The sequence below is a fragment of the Lynx canadensis genome, chromosome B1 (genome assembly GCF_007474595.2).
Source record: "Lynx canadensis isolate LIC74 chromosome B1, mLynCan4.pri.v2, whole genome shotgun sequence".
In the NCBI taxonomy this organism is placed as follows: domain Eukaryota; kingdom Metazoa; phylum Chordata; class Mammalia; order Carnivora; family Felidae; genus Lynx; species Lynx canadensis.
This window is the reverse complement of record NC_044306.2, coordinates 160,565,604-160,584,846: the sequence shown is the minus strand read 5'-3', so window position 1 is coordinate 160,584,846 and position 19,243 is coordinate 160,565,604. Positions and strand designations below refer to the sequence as shown.

Below are 19,243 nucleotides of genomic sequence, written 5' to 3'. Positions count from 1 at the left end.
CCCCAAGGGAATTGAAAGCAAATGTTCACACAGAAACTTGTACATGAATATTCATAGCAGCATTTCATAAAAGCAAAAAAAGTGGAAACAACTCAAAGTTCACCATGGATGAATGGATAAACAAAATGTGACAAATCCATACAACGGAATATTATTCAGCCATAAAAAGGAATGTTATACTGATTCATGAATCTTGAAAATAGGCCAAGTGAAGGAAGCCAGATACAAAAGGCTGCATATTTGTATGATTCCACTTATTTGAAATGTCCAGAATAGGCAAATCCATAGACAGAAAGTAGATTAGTGGTTGGGGGTGGGGGAGGGAAATGAAGTAATGGAGAGGAACTGTTAATCAGTATGGGGTTTCTCTTGGAGTGATGAAAACATTCTGAATTTAAAAAATTTTTTTGAACGTTTATTTATTTTGAGACAGAGAGAGGACAGAGCTTGAATGGGGGGAGGGTCAGAGAGAGAGGGAGACACAGAATCAGAAGCAGGCTCCAGGTTCTGAGCTGTCAGCACAGAGCCCGACGCGGAGCTCGAACCCACAGACCGTGAGATCATGACCTGAGTCGAAGTCAGACGCTTAACTGACTGAGCCACCCAGGCGCCCCAAAACATTCTGAATTTAGATAGTGACAGTAGTTACACAACTTTGTGAATATGCTAGACACCACTGAATTGTACATTTTAAAAAGGTAAATTCTATGGTATGCTAATTTTATATCAATTTTGAAATCTAACAGACTACCTCTAGAGGGTAATCATATATTTATTTGTGGAAAACTGTTTCATATTAGGTTTGTAGTTTTGTTGGTTGGTAAGTTTTTGTACTAGGAAAGGAATATTTGGGGAACAGCCTATGAAAATTGGTCAAGTTGCTGGGCATTATACCTAGCAGTTTCAAACTGCACTGCAGAAGAGACTGGCCATCACAGAGGGGCCCCTGATAGTGACTGGAATTTCTATCTCAGGGATTTAATATGAGGTTTTGGTAGGAAGTGAAGTGGTTTTTTTTTTTAATTAATTAATTAATTTATTGATTGATTGATTTATCTTTATTATTTTTTTTAAATGTTTTATTTATTTTTGAGGCAGAGAGAGACAGAGCATGAGCAGGGGAGGGGCAGAGAGAGAGGGAGACACAGAATCCAAAGCAGGCTCCAGGCTCTGAGCCGTCAGCACAGAGCCCGACACGGGGCTTGAACTCACAAACCGCGAGATCATGACCTGAGCCGAAGTTGGACGCTTAACCGACTGAGCCACCCAGGCACCCCTATTTTTTGTTTTAATATGATATTTATTGCCACATTGGTTTCCATACAATACCCAGTGCTCATCCCAACAGGTGCCCTCCTCAATACCCATCACCCACCCCCCCTCCCTCCAACCCTCCCATCAACCCTTAGTTTGTTCTCAGTTTGTTCTCATATGGTTGGCTCCCTCCCTCTCTAACCTTTTTTTTCTACCCTCCTCATGGTCTTCTGTTAAGTTTCTCAGGATCCACATAGGAGTGAAAACATATGGCATCTGTCTTTCTCTGTATGACTTATTTCACTTAGCATCAACACTCTCCAGTTCCATCCACGCTGCTACAAAAGGCCATATTTCATTCTTTCTCATTGCCACATAGTATTCCATTGTGTATATAAACACACTTTCTTTATCCATTCATCAGTTGATGGACATTTAGGCTCTTTCCATAATTTGGCTATTGTTGCAAGTGCTGCTATAAACATTGGGGTACAAGTGCCCCTATGCATCAGCACTCCTGTATCCCTTGGGTAAATTCCTAGCAATGCTATTGCTGGGTCATAGGGTAGATCTATTTTTTAATTTTCTGAGGAACCTCCACACTGTTTTCCAGAGCGGCTGCACCAGTTTGCATTCCCACCAACAGTGCAAGAGGGTTCCCGTTTCTCCACATCCTCGCCAGCATCTATAGTCTCCTGATTTGTTCATTTTGGCCACTCTGACTGGTGTGAGGTGATATCTGAGTGTGGTTTTGATTTGTATTTCCCTGATGAGGAGCGACATTGAGCATCTTTTCATGTGCCTGTTGACCATCTGGATGTCTTCTTTAGAGAAGTGTCTATTCATGTTTTCTGCCCATTTCTTCACTGGATTATTTGTTTTTCAGGTGTGGAGTTTGGTGAGCTCTTTATAGATTTTGGATACTAGCCCTTTGTCCAATATGTCATTTGCAACTATCTTTTCCCATTCCGTTGGTTGCCTTTTAGTTTTGTTGGTTGTTTCCTTTGTAGTACAGAAGCTTTTTATCTTCCTGAGGTCCCAATAGTTCATTTTTGCTTTTAATTCCCTTGCCCTCTGGGATATGTCAGTTTAAGAAATTCTGCGCTGAGGTCAGGTCTTTTCCTGCTTTCCTCCTCTAGTGTTTTGATGGTTTCCTGTCTCACATTCAGGTCTTTTATCCATTTTGAGTTTATTTTTGTGAATGGTGTATGAAAGTGGTCTAGTTTCATTCTTCTGCATGTTGCTGTCCACTTCTCCCAGCACCATTTGTTAAAGAGACTGTCTTTTTTCCATTGGATATTCTTTCCTGCTTTGTCAAAGATTAGTTGGCCATACTTTTGGGTCTAATTCTGGGTTTCTATTCTATTCCATTGGTCTATGTGTCTGTTTTGTTGTGCCAATACTATGCGGTCTTGATGATGACAGCGTTGTAGTAGAGGCCAAAGTCGGGATTGTGATGCCTCCTGCTTTGGTCTTCTTCAAAATTACTTTGGCTATTCGGGTCTTTTGTGGTTCCATACAAATTTTAGGATTGCTTGTTCTAGCTTCGAGAAGAATGCTGGTGCAATTTTGATTGGGATTGCATTGAATGTGTAGATAGCTTTGGGTAGTATTGACATTTTAACAATATTTATTCTTCCAACCCATGACCATGGAATGTTTTTCCATTTCTTTATATCTTCTTCAATTTCCTTCATAAGCTTTCTGTAGTTTTCAGCATACAGATCTTGTACATCTTTGGTTAGATTTATTCCTAGGTATTTTATGCTTCTTGGTGCAATTGTGAATGGGATCAGTTTCTTTACTTGTCTTTCTGTTGCTTCATTGTTAGTGTATAAGAATGCAACTGATTTCTGTACATTGATTTTGTATCCTGCAACTTTGCTGAATTCATGTATCAGTTCTAGCAGACTTTTGGTGGAGTCTATCGGATTTTCCATGTATAATATCATGTCATCTGCAAAAAGTGAAAGCTTGACTTCATCTTTGCCAATTTTGATGCCTTTGATTTCCTTTTGTTGTCTGATTGCTGATGCTAGAACTTCCAACACTATGTTAAACAACAGCAGTGAGAGTGGACATCCCTGTCATGTCCCTAATCTCAGGGGGAAAGCTCTCAGTTTTTCTCCATTGAGGATGATATTAGCTGTGGGCTTTTCATAAATGACTTTTATGATGTTTAAGTATGTTCCTTCTATCCTGACTTTCTCGAGGGTTTTTATTAAGAAAGGATGCTGTATTTTGCCAAATGCTTTTTCTGTGTCGATTGACAGGATCATATGGTTCTTTTCTGTTATTAATGTGATGTATCACATTGATTGATTTGTGAATGTTGAACCAGCCCTGCAGCCCAGGAATGAATCCCACTTGATCATGGTGAATAATTCTTTTTATATGCTGTTGAATTCGATTTGCTAGTATCTTATTGAGAATTTTTGCATCCATATTCATCAGGGATATTGGCCTGTAGTTCTCTTTTTTTGCAGGGTCTCTGTCTGGTTTAGGAATCAAAGTATGCTGGCTTCATAGAATGAGTCTGGAAGTTTTCCTTCCCTTTCTATTTTTTATTTATTTATTTATTTTTTTTTTTTCAACGTTTTATTTATTTTTGGGACAGAGAGAGACAGAGCATGAACGGGGGAGGGACAGAGAGAGAGGGAGACACAGAATCGGAAACAGGCTCCAGGCTCTGAGCCATCAGCCCAGAGCCTGACGCGGGGCTCGAACTCCCGGACCGCGAGATCGTGACCTGGCTGAAGTCGGACGCTTAACCGACTGCGCCACCCAGGTGCCCCCCTTTCTATTTTTTAAAACAGCTTGAGAAGAATAGGTATTATCTCTGCTTTACATGTCTGGTAGAATTCCCCAGGGAAGCCATCTGGTCCAGGACTCTTATTCGTTGGGAGATTTTTGATAACTGATTCAATTTCTTTGCTGGTTATGGGTCTGTTCAAGGTTTCTATTTCTTCCTGTTTGAGTTTTGGAAGTGTGTGGTTGCTTAGGAATTTGTCCATTTCTTCCAGGTTGTCCAGTTTGTTGACATATAATCTTTCATAGTATTCCCTGATAATTGCTTGTATTTGTGAGGGAATGGTTGTAATAAATCCAATTTCATTCATGATTTTATCTATTTGGGTCATCTCCCTTTTCTTTTTGAGAAGCCTGGCTAGAGGTTTATCAATTTTGTTTATTTCTTCAAAAAACAACTCTTGGTTTCATTGATCTGCTCTACAGTTTTTTTAAGATTCTATATTATTTATTTCTGCTCTGATCTTTATTATTTCTCTTCTTCTGCTGGGTTTGGGGTGTCTTTGCTGTTCTGATTCTATTTCCTTTAGGTGTGCTGTTAGATTTTGTATTTGGGATTTTTCTTGTTTCTTGAGATAGACCTGGATTGCAATTTATTTTCCTCTCAGGGCTACATTTGCTGCATCCCAAAGCATTTGGATTGTTGTATTTTCATCTTCACTTGTTTCCATATATTTTTAAATTTCTTCTCTAATTGCCTGGTTGACCCATTCTTTCTTTAGTAGGATGCTCTTTAACCTCCATGCTTTTGGAGGTTTTCCAGACTTTCCTGTGGTTGATTTCAAGTTTCATAGCATTGTGATCTGAAAGTGTTCATGGTATGATCTCAAGTCTTTTATACTTATTAAGGGTTGTTTTGTGATCCAGTATGTGATCTGTTTTGGAGAATGTTCCATGTGCATTCAAGAAGAAAGTATATTCTGTTGCTTTGGGATACAGAGTTCTAAATATATCTGTCAAGTCCATCTGATCCAATGTATCATTCAGGGCCCTTGTTTCTTTATTGATTTTGTGTTTAGATGAGCTATCCGTTGTTCATAGGGTATTTATTGCTTTAATCCTTGGTATTAAAGTCTCCTACAATTACCACATTCTTATCAATAAGGTTGCTTATGTTTGTGATTAATTGTTTTATATATTGTGCGCATAGACATTTATAATTGTTAGCTCTTCCTGATGGATAGACCCTGTAATTATTAATATAATGCCCTTCTTCATCTCTTGTTACAGCCTTTAATTTAAAGTCTAGTTTGTCTGATATAAGTATGGCTACTCCAGCTTTCTTTTGACTTCCAGTAGCATGATAAATAGTTCTCCATCCCCTCACTTTCACCCTGAAGGTGTCCTCAGGTCTAAAATGAATCTCTTGTAGACAGCAAATAGATGGGTCTTGTGTTTTTATTCATTCTGATACCCTGCGTCTTTTGTTTGGAGCATTTAGTCCATTTACATTCAGTGTTATTATAGACAGATATGGGTTTAGAGTCATTGTGATGTCTGTAGGTTTCATGCTTGTAGTGATGTCTCTGGTACTTTGTGGTCCTTGCAACATTTCACTCACAGAATCCCCCTTAGGATCTCTTGTAGGGCTGGTTTAGTGGTGATGAATTCCTTCAGTTTTTGTTTGTTTGGGAAGACCTTTATCTCTCCTTCTATTCTGAATGACAGACTTGCTGGATAAAGAATTCTCAGCTGCATATTTTTCTGTTCATCATATTGAAGATTTCCTGCCATTCCTTTCTGGCCTGCCAAGTTTCAGTAGATAGATCTGCCACTAGTCTTATGGGTCTCCCTTTATAAGTTAGAGTGTGTTTATCCCTAGCTGCTTTCAGGATTTTCCCTTTATCCTTGTATTTTGCCAGTTTCACTATGATGTGTCATACAGAAGATAAATTCAAGCTATGCCTGAAGGGAGTTCTCTGTGCCTCTTGGATTTCAATGCCTTTTTCCTTCCCCATATCAGGGAAGTTCTCAACTATGATTTGTTCAAGTACACCTTCAGCCCCTTTCTCTCTCTCTTCCTTTCTGGAATTCCTATTATACAGATATTGTTCCGTTTGATTGCATCACTTAGTTCTCTAATTCTCCCCTCTTACTCCTGGATTTTTTTATCTCTCTTTTCTCAGCTTCCTCTTTTTCCATAATTTTATCTTCTAATTCGCCTATTCTCTCCTCTGCCTCTTTAATCCGAGCTGTGGTCGCCTCCATTTTATTTTGCACCTCATTTATAGCATTTTTTAGTTCCTCATGACTGTTTCTTAGTCCCTTGATCTCTGTAGCAATAGATTCTCTGCTGTCCTCTATACTTTTTTCAAGCCCAGCAATTAATTTTATGACTATTATTCTAAATTCTTGTTCTGTTATATGGCTTAAATCATTTTTGACCAATTCGTTAGCTGTCACTACTTCCTGGAGTTTCTTTTGAGGATAGTTCTTCCATTTCATCATTTTGGGAAGTCCCTGGAGTGGCGCGGAACTGCAGGGCACTTCCCCTGTGCTGTCTGGAGTAACTTGTGTTGGTCGGCAGGGCTGCAGTCAGACCTGATGTCTGCCCCCAGCCCACTGCTGGGGCCACAGTCAGTCTGGTGTGTACCTTATCTCACCCTCTCCCAGGGGCAGGACTCAGTGTGGAGTGGTGTGGCCCCTGTCTGGGCTACTTGCACACTACCAGGCTTGTGGTGCTGCTTTGATGGGATCTGGCATATTAGCCAAGGTGGATCCGCAGGGTGCACAGGGTGGGAGGGGCAGGCTTAGCTTGCTTTGCTGTCGGTGGTCCCCTGTGGGAGGGGCCCTGCAGCACCAGGAGGGAGGCAGACCCGTCAGAGGGATGGATCCACAGAAGCACAGCGTTGTGTGTTTGTGCAGTGCAAGCAAGTTTGGTGACAGAAACTGGTTCCCTTTGGGATTTCTGCTGGGGGATGGGAGAGGGAGATGACTCTGGCCGAGCTGAGCTCTGTCTTCCAGGGCTCAACAACTCTCCCTCCCAGTGTTCTCTCACCCTCCCACTCTCCAAGCAGAGCTGTTGACTTTTAACATTCCAGATGTTAAGTCCTGCTGGCTGTCAGAACTCACGGAGTCTGGCCCCTCTGCTTTTGCAAGCCAGACTCAGGGGCTCTGCTTTGCTGGTGGGCTGTCCCTCCGCCCCGGCTCCCTCCCACCAGTCCATGTAGCGCGCACCGCCTCTCCGCCCTTCCTACCCTCTTCCATGGGCCTCTTGTCTACGCTTGGCTCTGGAGAGTCCGTTCTGCTCAAGTGAAGTGTTTTTTAAACTGCAAGTCTCAACCCATCAGTGGATCATAAAATGGATTCCAGTTTTTTTTTTAATGAAATCAAATGGAATTAAAAAAATCAGAATACCTTACTCAGGTAAAGCATTGTTTCATGATAATTTTGTTTTGGATATACAGCACACACACACACACACACACACACACACACACACACACAGATTTACATATACTGTATCACAGTATAAAATGCACTTCTTACTGTGGCTCATAGTATAAATATTTTTAGAAAACACCAATCTGATATTAAAAAAAAAACCCAACTATGATTATGGGAAAAGAAGTTTTTAAGATAGAAACAATATATATAATTGATCAGAGGTTGATTATAGCAATGAAAAAATGCAGTTATTTTTCCTCCAATGATTATAATATTTCATGTTCCATTTGTATATAGGCCCTACAGTGATTACTTAACAAGAAGTTCTCATCAAATCTCTGATCCTTCACCCCGTTTATTACAACTGTCAATAGCCAAAGCCATAAATCCAAACTATGTTCCTCCAAAAAAGGTAAGTGGATCCATGTGAAAGAAACAGTTCCTGATTGATTTTGCAACATGTAACGTGTTTATAACTGTAGCATGCTGTCCTCTTATTTCTGGGTGTATCTTCCTTTCTCCCCTGTTTATGTTTCCCTCTCATTAAATGAACTTTTCTTACTATCTCCTCTATGCCTAATTTATCAGCCAAGATTTAATCAGAGAAGCAGAACAGCTATGCAGAATTTAAGCAATTGTGGAAGCTGATAGAGAAGTCTATGGAAGGCTGTTTAGGCAGTTGGAACTTGGGTCTTGTTATACACCCAGAAGCAATGAGAGATAGTAAGGGTAGGCCAGCACTTACTTGGAAAGTATCTACTTCAGGGCAACCCAATACAAGTTCTTCAGGCAGGGGGAATCTGACCTCCTCAGGCAGGAGAGAAAGGGCTGATTGTATTCATAAGAAAGGCTCAGCCGTATTTAGGGGTCCCCATCTTCATTGGAATCTGCTCATATATTCCCATTCCAATTTTCAAGGTCCTGTTCCTTCTCAATCATTGCTTTAACTTGAACATAGGAGACCAAATTTGGTAATTCAATTTGCACTATAATTCACCCACTCACAGAATTAGATTTCGAGTTTGGTTTTCAGAATTTTCAGCCCTGTGACCATAGACTATAAGGATTTCTTTTATGGAAGTCACAGAAACTTTCTGGTCCTTTACCCAGACCTTAAGGTGGGAGCTTAAAGGCCTGAGCCAGTCATTTCTTAACTCACTTTCTCCAGTGTACTTAGAAACAACCAAATAATCCCACTATACTTCTTTATTTCACTAAAATATTTTCTGGTAGCAGCTGCTTGGTCACCCGAAGTCTTGCTTTCTGTTTTGCCACTGCATGCTATGGACTACCAGGATTTTTTTTTAACTTCTGGCAACAGAATCATGAATAACTTTAAATCCAAATACTCAAAATACAAATTCCAGATAATCTAGAACCAATACAGAGAACCAATTCTTAAAGTTGGGATTTGGTTATTTGTTGCTTCATACCAAAGCACCCCCAAACTTAGTAGTGTAAAACAATAAGCATTTTATTTCACTCAAGCATTTTATGAATTAGAAATCCCTCAGCTAGTATATCTAGTGGCTTGGGTGTCAGAAATGGTAGGGGGCTGAAAGTTCCTTTATACTTGTCTTAATTAGCTTGGGCTGCTATAACAAAATACCATAGACTGAATGGCTTAAAAGACATTTATTTCTCACAGTTCTGGAGACAGGGAAGTCCACGATCAAGGTGTAGCAGATTCTCTTCTTGATGAAGGTCCTTTTCTTGGTTTGTAGACAGTCACCATCTTGCTGTGTACTCACATGACTTCTTTTTGTGTGCAAAGAGGAGTTCTTATCTCTCTTCTTATAAGGACACCTATCCCATTATGAGGGTTCTAACCTCATGACTTCATCTAAACATAATTACCTCCCAAAGGCCCCACCTCCCAATATTAACCCACTGGGGACTAGGACTTCAACATATGAATTTGAGAGGGACATTAACAGTCAGTCCATAACAACATCTGTGTGTGGTACCTTGGCTGATATGACTTAAATGCTAGACTCAGTTGGGAATATCCACAGGAGCACCTTCTTGTGGCCTCTCCATATAGCTTAGACTTCTCTCAGCATAGCAGCTGTATTCTGATAAGGAATATTCTAAAATGGAATGTTTCAAGGGTGAGCATACCAAAAGAACCAGGTAGAACGGCATAATTTTTTTTCAGTTGGCCTTGGTAGTCACATAATGTCACTACAGTCATATTCTGTTGATATGGAGTTACAAGTCTGGCCAGATTCAAGGGGTCAGGGACACAAACCCCAGCTCTCACTGAGAGAAGAATAATTTCAAAGAATTTATAGCCACTTAAGAAAAGAACCTGAAAATCCAGTGATGTGAGTCTTTTGGTATCCTTGAGCATGGTTTTTGTATATAGAAAAGACTGTTCAGAGGTATGTTCTTGATTTAAATAATTAGTAGTCAATTTTTAAAACTTGAAGTTAAAAATCTATTTCTTTCGGGATGAACGAGTGGCTCAGTAGGTTGAGCATCTGACTCTAGCTCAGGTCATAATCTCATGGTTCCTGAGTTCAAGCCCTGTGTCAGGGTCTGTGCTGACAGCTTAGAGGCAGGAGCCTGCTTTGGATTCTGTGTCTCCCTCTCCCTCTGCCCCTTCCCCACTCACACTCTGTCTCTCTCTCTCTGTCTCTCGCTCTCTCAAAAATAAATAAACAGTAAAAAAATCTTTTTCTTTCTCAGGCTTTTAAATTTAATGCATAAGTTTTATTACTCTGTTTATAATTCCAGAAGTTTAACAATAACTTTTAAGAGTCCTGAATAATGTTTGATTTGGCTTCTAAACTTAATCAAATGCCTCCAAATAACTTAAATCATATTTACCAATATATTAAATTTGATTTATTTTGTAAGCCTTTTACTTCAGCCATCTACATTAACGAACAAAATCTCAAATATTAAATAACTATTTGAAAATCTACATTAAACTTATAAATATGGTGAACTTAAAGTTTTCAATGTTGTAAGAATGACATAAACTTAAGATTTCAATCTAATGTTATAACTCACATATATGCTTCAAGTTGCAGTTGTAAGGTGATCACTCTAAAAGGCCAAATTCTCTTAAACATGCACATGGTTTTGTTTTTTTTGTTTTTGTTTTTTTGTTTGTTTTTGGTTTTTTGTTTTGTAAGCTCTATGCCCAGTGTGAGACTTGAACTCATGACCCAAGATCAAGACTCACATGCTCCACCAACTGAACTAGCCAGGAACCCCCATGTACGTGCTTTTTAATTTTAATAATATACACATAGTTTTTGTTTCTATAATAATTTCTAATTTACTGAAAAGTTGCAAGAATTAACATTTTATTCCATTTGCTTAATCATTCTGTCTCCTCCATGTGGGGTGTGTGTGTGTGTATTTAGTTATTTCCCTGAATCATTTTTGAGAGTTACAGATGTCATATAGTCATTTTCCTAAATACTTCAGTGTGTATTTCCCAAGAACAAGGACATCATCTTATGTAACCACTGGATTGTTATCAAAATGAGGAAGTTTAATTGATAGATACTGTATCCACTCCATAGTCCATGTCCAAATGTCATCAATTCTAGCGCATACTTATTCTTAGTACCAGGTATTATTTATTAATTCTATGATTTTGTTTCTCTTAGCTTCTTTGCAGTTAATGCTGAACCTTCCGAGAGTTTAAAAATACACATGCCCAATAGGGCACCTGGGTGGCTCAGTTGGTTAAGCATTAGACTGAGGCTCAGCTCATGATCTCATGGTTCCTGAGTTGGAGCCCCATATCAGGCTTCATGCCAACAGTGTGGGCTCTGCTTGGGATTCTCTCCCTCTCTCTCCCTCCCTACCCCTCCCCTGCTCACATGTGTGTTCTCATACACACACACACTCTCTCAAGATAAATAAATAAACTTAAAAAAAAATACACATGCCCACAAAGGAAGCCAAGTTACTGTCACAGGTACCTGAGATTACTTGCCACCAGAGACTTTGGATGGATGAACTGTAAAAAATCTTTTTTCCCTTCTATGAATGTGTTACTGAGTCTCTTTTTTATGGTAACTTTGTCACTACAAACTTAAAAAGAGTTAGTTTCATAGCTCACTTAATGCATATCTATCATTCTCTCTCTACTTGCAGATATCTGCAGCTCCTACTTAAGACTAATCAAACTGTTTAGATTTTTAAAATCTTTGACTCTTGAGAGATTTTGGCTTGAAGACTCCATTTTATATTTAGCAGATATCTTTGAGTATTAAACACATGTACTCTGGATACCTCACATGACTTTGTCTGACTTGTTGTCCTAATTTATGAAGTCATTCTATCAACATGTCTCCCCACCATTATTCTCAATCTGATTATTTTCTGAGAACAAAAATTTGAGAAGTAAAGTTACCAGATCAAGGGTATGAACATTTTTGAGGTGATTTATATATTATTCCAAAATGTGTTCCAACAAAAGTGATTTTGATTTACATAGCCAGTTGCATTATTTGGGCTGACTTTTGCAGTGCATTCTTGCGAACATTAGATATTATTTTACGAAATATTAATTTTATAATAAAAATAATATCTCATTAATAAACACTTTCATTTCTTTGATTATTAACAAATTCAGTAATTCTCAACATTTATTTAACTATGTATTTTTCTTTTATAAATTTGTCTATTCATGGCTTTTTATTTTTCTAATGGTCTACACATTTTGTATTGATTCATAACAGTTCTTTACATATTATAGATATTCTTCATTATTATATGTATATATATATATAAATTGCTATATATATATACACACACACACACACACACCACATATATATACATATATATATAAATTATTTTTTCCAGCATATATTTTGCAATTTTGGAGTTATAATTTACATAAAATGCATAGATCTTAAGTGTATAGTTTAATAAGATTTTAACAAATGTATATATCCATTCAATAATCACCTCAATCAAGATATAAAACATTATCCCAAAAAGTTGCCTCCTGACTATTTCTAGTCAATTCCACTCTACCCCCTGCCCTAGAGTCAACCATTTCCAAATTTCTATCACCATAGGTTAGTAGTATTTCTTATTCTTTGTAGGTTTATATAAGATTTATATTATTTCTTCTTAAGTATTTGAAAGAAATTTACCGTCTAAGCAATCTGGGCTTAGCATCTGTATTCTCTGTAGGTTTGTACATCACTTATATTATTTTTTTGTCTTAAGTATTTGATAGAATTTACCATTAAAGCAATCCAGGCTCAGTGTCTGTACAATTCCATGAAGGGCTAATTAATCATTTACAATGAATAAAACTTTGCCTCCTATCAGGTTCTGGGAAAATCAGAGAAATATATGACAACCACTGCTTTCAGTTAAGGCTTACAATTAAAAAGGAAATAAAATGATCACTTGTTAATCCAATTCATTAAACAAATATTTCTTAATTATATTATGTAAGACACAATAAGAATAATAAAACAGTTCCTTTCCTTAAAGTAAATTTCAGTTTAGAAGAAACCATAGACCTATAGGTAAATAATTAAGATTATTTGATACTCATAAAAGAGAATAAATAAGCTATTGAGAGATACCAGAGGAAGAGTGGGAAAACCCAAGAAAAATACTCTTATCATGGAATTGTACAGACAGATAGGACCTTAGGTTTCACTCCCAACTTTGCAACTTATTCACTATATAAGCTCAAATAAATTGCTGAACTTCATATAGAACCTTAGTTTCCCCATAAGTGAAATACAAATAAAAATTATATACCAGGTGAGATAAAAAATGAGTGAGTACATGTAAAACACTGTCAGTGTTAGTATCATCAACGTCTTAACACAAAAAGGGATTTGGAACATATCTTGTTTATTATTTTTCTGCTCACAGTTAAAACCCTATTTTTATTGACTATATTCCTCTTAAAGTCTTGTGGTAAGTTTTGAGTTTGAATACTAGTAATTAAAATAGAAGACCATATAATTTGAACACATTTCCATAATTAATATAGTGAGGAATGACTTGGGGGACTAGCTCAGCATTGTGTATGGAGAATGTGGTTCTGCCTTTCTTCTTCTTGGCTTTGGTTTCTTTTTCTTAATCTGTTCCAATTAGAAGAGAGCCCCTTGAATTCACTTTAAGTATGGGAATTTGTGATAATGTGAGTCCCAATTTCCAAAGGCCAAAAATAATTAAGAACAGGGGCTCCTGGGTGGCTTAGTCGGTTGAGCGTCCAACTCTTGGTTTCGGCTCAGGTCATGATCTCATGGTTTGTGAGTTTGAGCCCTGCCTTGGGCTCCATGCTGACAGTGCAAAGCCTGCTTGGGATTCTCTCTCTCCCTCTTTCTCTCTGCCCCTCCCCTGCTCGCTCTCTCTGTCTCTCTCAAAAAATAAATAAATAAGCTTAAGAAAATAGTTAAGAACAAAGCACAGCTCTCCCTCTTACAGTATTGTTACATGGTAGGCCTGAGCCTTCCCTCTTGGCTGAGTTTATCATTCCACAAATCAGTGTTACCATTTAGCTCTTAGTTACTATGTAATGTTGTCATTCCCTCCCCATCTTTAGTTTAACAGCAAGTTCCTGAAAATCTGGGTTGGAATTCATACAACCTACTTTGAAAAAAATGGAAATTGATAATTTCATCTATGATCATGGGTTACTACAAGACTCATCCTTTCTGCTGGATTTGCTGAGAAGTCTGGTTCAGAGGCCAGATGTACTTTGTACCATGTTTATTATTTGATACTTACAGACACTATTTTATTTTTTTCCCCTAGATTGAAACCAAGATTGCAGCTTCTGCCCTGAGTGCTGTTGCAACTCCAAGAATTATAGACCTTGCCCATCCAAGGATCAAGATAGAGGGTCTGTGCTTTGAAAGAGAAAGATGTGAAATGCCCATCCGTCCTGTAAGCCACCACTTCCTTGGCATCCTTCACCTCACTTTTTGGTTGTTCCTAGGGTACTACTTTGCCACTACAGAGCATAGGCCAAAGTCATTGGGAAAGAGAATCTTTCAAGATTCTGGCATGAAGGAAGACCTAGCTGCAAGATATGTGGAGAGGCTGGGGAAAGAGGACGAAGAGCATGGGCTTTGGAAACAGTAAGAACTGGGTTCAAATTCTAGCCTCAACACTACAACTAGCTCTTTGATATTGTGGCAGTGTTCCTAAGCCTTATTTATTCATTCAAGTATTTGAATGCCTACTGTGTGCCAGCCATCATTCTCAGTGAACAAGATGGAGGGAGACAAAAAATAAACAGATAAGATAATGTCAGGTAGTGATAAGTGCTATGAAGACAGTAAAATAGGAAATGATTGACTTTGGGTGAGAGTGGAGAATACGCTACTTTGCATATGGTAGTCAGGGAAAGCCCCTCTAAGGAAGGGATATTTGATCTGAAACTTGAATGAGTCAGCTAAGTTAAGGTCTGAGAGGAGAATATTCTAGTAAAGGGAAGAGCACATACCAAAGTCTTAAATTTGAGATGACCTTGAAGTTGGGTGGAACCAGGTGGGCAAGGAGATTTTAAAGTTAACAGTTCTGGTGCACCTGGGTGGCTCAGTCGGTTAAGCCTGTAACTTCGGCTCAGGTTATGATCTCGCAGTTCGTGGGTTCGAGCCCCACATGGGGGCTCTGTGCCGACAGCTCAAAGTCTGGAGCCTGCTTTGGATTCTGTGTCTCCTTCTCTCTCTGTCCCTCCCCTGTTTGCTCACTCTTGCTCTCTCAAAAAATGAATAAACATTTAGAAAAAAATTTAGTAAAAAAATTTTTTTAAATAAAGTTAACAGTTCCTACTTGGAGGGTGATGTGACTTGAAATAATAGATAAAGCATGGTGCTCAGAACAGAGGCTGGCACATTCAGTGGCTTCCCTCCCTCCTCCTCTTTGACACTCCCCTCCATTCATTGTAGTGGCAACTTGGTGTCCAATGTCAGTTGAGTTTTCAATAAATATTTAAATCATGTTGCCAAGGAGGTTGGATACATTTTATTCTCTAAGAACCTGAGGATTTGATATGGAATTCTATTAGGAAAGAAATCTAGTCTAGAAATCAAAACCCCTCAGACAAGCATCTTGAGTTTGCTGACATGACTTCCTTGTGACCCTTGGGCAAATCACTTTACTTTCAGTTCTTTTGGTATATAAAATGGGAGTTACAGGTATCTTTCTTCAGTTGCTAGGATTGTTTGGGAGTTTATAAAAAATATTTTTAAAAAGTGATGCCCCTACAGATATCATACTTTTAGAACCTAAAATAAGTCTATACCAGTGCAACACAGTCCTTTCAGGGCAATTGAGTGGTGTTTGTTGTCCATCCTAATTCTTTTTAATGAGCACATAAGAGAGAGAATAGGAGCTATATGTCATCCTCCCAGTTTTACCAATTAAGCAACATAACAGAAAGGCAACCTGGCAGATGCAGTTTCAAAGTAAGACCAGAAGGAGTAGATCCATCTGTCAATCAACACATATTCAGCACTAGTTATGTACTTATTCTAGCTTTTGGCAAACATTCAAGAAGCTTATATTCTAATGGGGAGACACAGACAATGAATATACCAACAAAGAGATAAGAGAGCTAAGTCAGGTGTTAGTAAGTGCTATAAAGAAGATTAAATAAGTGTACTGTAGAGGAGAGTTATTAGAAAGGTTCATGTATCTAGGATGGTGAGGGAAGATGTCCTTGAGAACATGATGTGTTTTTTTTTTTTTTTTTTTTTTAATTTTTTTTCAACGTTTATTTACTTTTGGGACAGAGAGAGACAGAGCATGAACGGGGGAGGGGCAGAGAGAGAGGGAGACACAGAATCGGAAGCAGGCTCCAGGCTCTGAGCCATCAGCCCAGAGCCTGATGCGGGGCTCGAACTCACGGACCGCGAGATCATGACCTGGTTGAAGTCGGACGCTTAACCGACTGTGCCACCCAGGCACCCCGAGAACATGATGTTTGAATCTAGAAACTTGAATGATGAAGAAGCAGCCATGACAAGATTGAGGAAGGAGGATTTCAAGTAGAAGAACTGGCAGGTGCAAAAATCCCAACGTGGAAAGAGCTGGGCCAGAGGGGCCTCATGTAACAAAGGTCACTGTGGGAAGAGGAAGGAGATGAGGTCAGAGGAATAGGGATAGCAGCCAGATCACATAGGGCCTTCGAGGCCACAGTAAGGAGTCTAAATGTTATTCATAGCAAAATGGGAAACCACTGGAAGGTTTTAAACCCTGAGAGTGACATAATCTGAGCTGGGCTTTAGAAAGTATGTATCTCATGGGGTTGTTATGATGATTGAGTGGGAATAATATAGGTGCCCTACTTAGAACACTGTGTGGCCCATGAAATGCACTCATTAAAATGCTCATTCTCTCCCTCAGTAATTGGTAGAAAAGGCTAGATCATACAGAGCAAGAATGGAAGCAGGGAGACCAGGGAGGAGTCTGCTGCTGTAATCCAGGAGAGAACCTGTATCTGATGGTGACTCAGTTTGGGGCATAGCTGTAAAGAGAGGGAGATGTGAAAATTGAAATCTATTTTTGCATCTTTTTGCTTCTACTACAGATATCCCGTGCTGCCTTGCTAACCAAACCTAGCCCTCGAATAATAGCTCTAGCTGAGGCCAAGCCTCTTCATCAAGATTATCGACCTGTCCGTGATGCCCATTGGCCAGTATCTTATGCTGCTATCCATTACAAAATATCTCCCAGAATTCAGGAACTAGCTAATCCAAATACAAGGTATGTCATTTTAAAACTAATATGGGGCAGGAAGGCTGGGGGTGCTAGGGAGAGGGAAAAATTGACCTAATAAGACCAATAAAAAGAATTGTAAGAATATAGGAAATTTTCAAAAACATCTCACTTGTTACATTAATTGTGACAAATCTGTGGTTTTACCGCAAATCTAAGGCAACAGTTAAAGGGTTAGTGGACTAGTATTGAAATTTAGATCTAGGAAACAACTCTGTAAGTATGGATGTGGGATTATTTATCTAACATATTGTTAAGTGAAGCAAGTTACAGAACAGAGCATGAAATATGTTACAGTTTGTGTAAGAAAATACACATATGCCATGTATTGGCTTGCAGGTGCCTATGACATCTCAGAAAAGTATGCAAGAAGCTAGTAACAATGGTTACTTGTGGGGGCCCAAGGTAAATGGGATAGGACAAAGATTTATTTTTTACTAAATAGGCTTTTATATTTTTCCATGTTTTGCATCATGTGACCTATTTGAAATAGATAAGAAAATACATTTAATAAAGAAGAAATTGCGTCTAATTCTTATTTACTTCCTAGAAGATTTCTTAATTTGCCTGAACCTCAGTTCATTTTGTTTCCTTCATGAGATAATACCTGACACCCCTTTTTAAGCATCATCAGGAAAACCTAGGAGAAACTGAAAAAGTCATAGAAGTCTTCAGCTTAGGGAACAGGAAATATGTTAATTCTTACATAATAAAATATTTATCAAGTGTTTTGCCTTAAAAGAAATAAATTCCAACAACAATGAAATGAAGCTCATTTTCTGTTCATTGACAAAGGAAAGGGAAGAGTAAGATCAAGTCCCCAGGATTTACCCAAGTGGCAAAGTTATTATTTGGTGGTAAGGTGCTGAGGGTGGAAACTTCAAAAGTTTGATTTCTTCAAGTTCACCAGAGAACTGTTGGGCTAGTTTTAACATTGGCAAGTTACTGAAAAATTTCCAGAATTAACTTTCTGTGGAAAGAGCAAAGGCTTTGGAATCTGATAGATACATGAATCTGGATTTGACCACAGGTCATTTTTATAAGTTCCCTGAGCCTTCTTGTCCTTACCTGTACAGTGAGGGTTATGACACCTGTTTCGTGGGGTGCTTATGAAAATCAAAAATGCATAATATCATAGAGCCTAACACGTAGTGGATGGTTGAGAAATGTGAGTTCCATTTTCTGTTCATCTTTTTTCAGGTTGCATTCTTTTTCCCCCATTTCAGGTCTCCTGTGCATATTATATATTACGATCCAAATGTCTTTAAAGTCAAGCCAGCTGCTCTGAAAACACAGTGTTCTCCGAGGATCCACGAGTTGGCAGAACCTCTTATGCGTTAAGCACAGAAAGCCACGTCAGTCGCACTGTAGTTATGTATCTAGAAAACATATTAGGTGACTTAGTTCCCATTTCTGATCCTGTCAGTTTGTATTCCCCGTCCCCTCAAAAACCATGTGAGACCTCCAGAGAACACCACTGTGACCATCGATAGTAATTCCTGCTGTTACCTGTAATCATGTCTTTAGCCGGTTTGGGGACTTGAGCATGCAATAAAAGAGAAAATGAGAGCTTGCCTTATCCTTACTGTATCTCCTCACAAGCATCTTGGCTGTCTCATTGCTCTGACTGACCTGTAGAAACACTCCTCCTTGTATTTGCTGAGTTTGTTTTCCCTTTCCCGGAGAGATCTGTGTTCCCCAGCAGCTGATCTCTGCTCAGTCCCTTCTCTAATAAGTCCTGAGAATTGAAATAATTCTTTGTGTTGCTTTTCCAGTCTCCCCTCCTTACCCAAGAAATAACACTGAAATGGTGAAGCCTTTTGAGACAACTTGAAATGCTTTTTATAATCTGTAGATGAAATTTAGGGGATGGGTTACCTTAAATAATCACACCTGCACCAATCTCTGTTACTTCATTCATGTCATTTATCATGAATGACAGAAAAAGCAAGGTATTTGGTAAGCATTGTAATTCTCTGTCAAATTTCATCTTCCCAGAGTTTTTAAAATTTAATTGTTTTATTCTCTCCATGGATAAGTATTTTACAAATGAAATTAAATTTTA

At 38.6% G+C, this 19,243-nt stretch overlaps 1 protein-coding gene across 1 annotated transcript in view; it reads left to right on the top strand.

Moving 5' to 3' along the window:
- THEGL (theg spermatid protein like) overlaps positions 1–18,747 on the top strand; it is a 61,992-nt gene extending 43,245 nt beyond the window's left edge. Inside the window, exons 6-9 of the mRNA XM_030311948.1 lie at positions 7,747–7,861; positions 14,209–14,340; positions 16,991–17,166; positions 18,405–18,747. Coding sequence (XP_030167808.1) covers positions 7,747–7,861; positions 14,209–14,340; positions 16,991–17,166; positions 18,405–18,519 — 538 coding nt within the window. The 3' untranslated portion in view covers positions 18,520–18,747. The remainder of the gene's footprint in view (positions 1–7,746; positions 7,862–14,208; positions 14,341–16,990; positions 17,167–18,404) is intronic.
- The last annotated feature ends 496 nt before the right edge of the window (positions 18,748–19,243 follow it).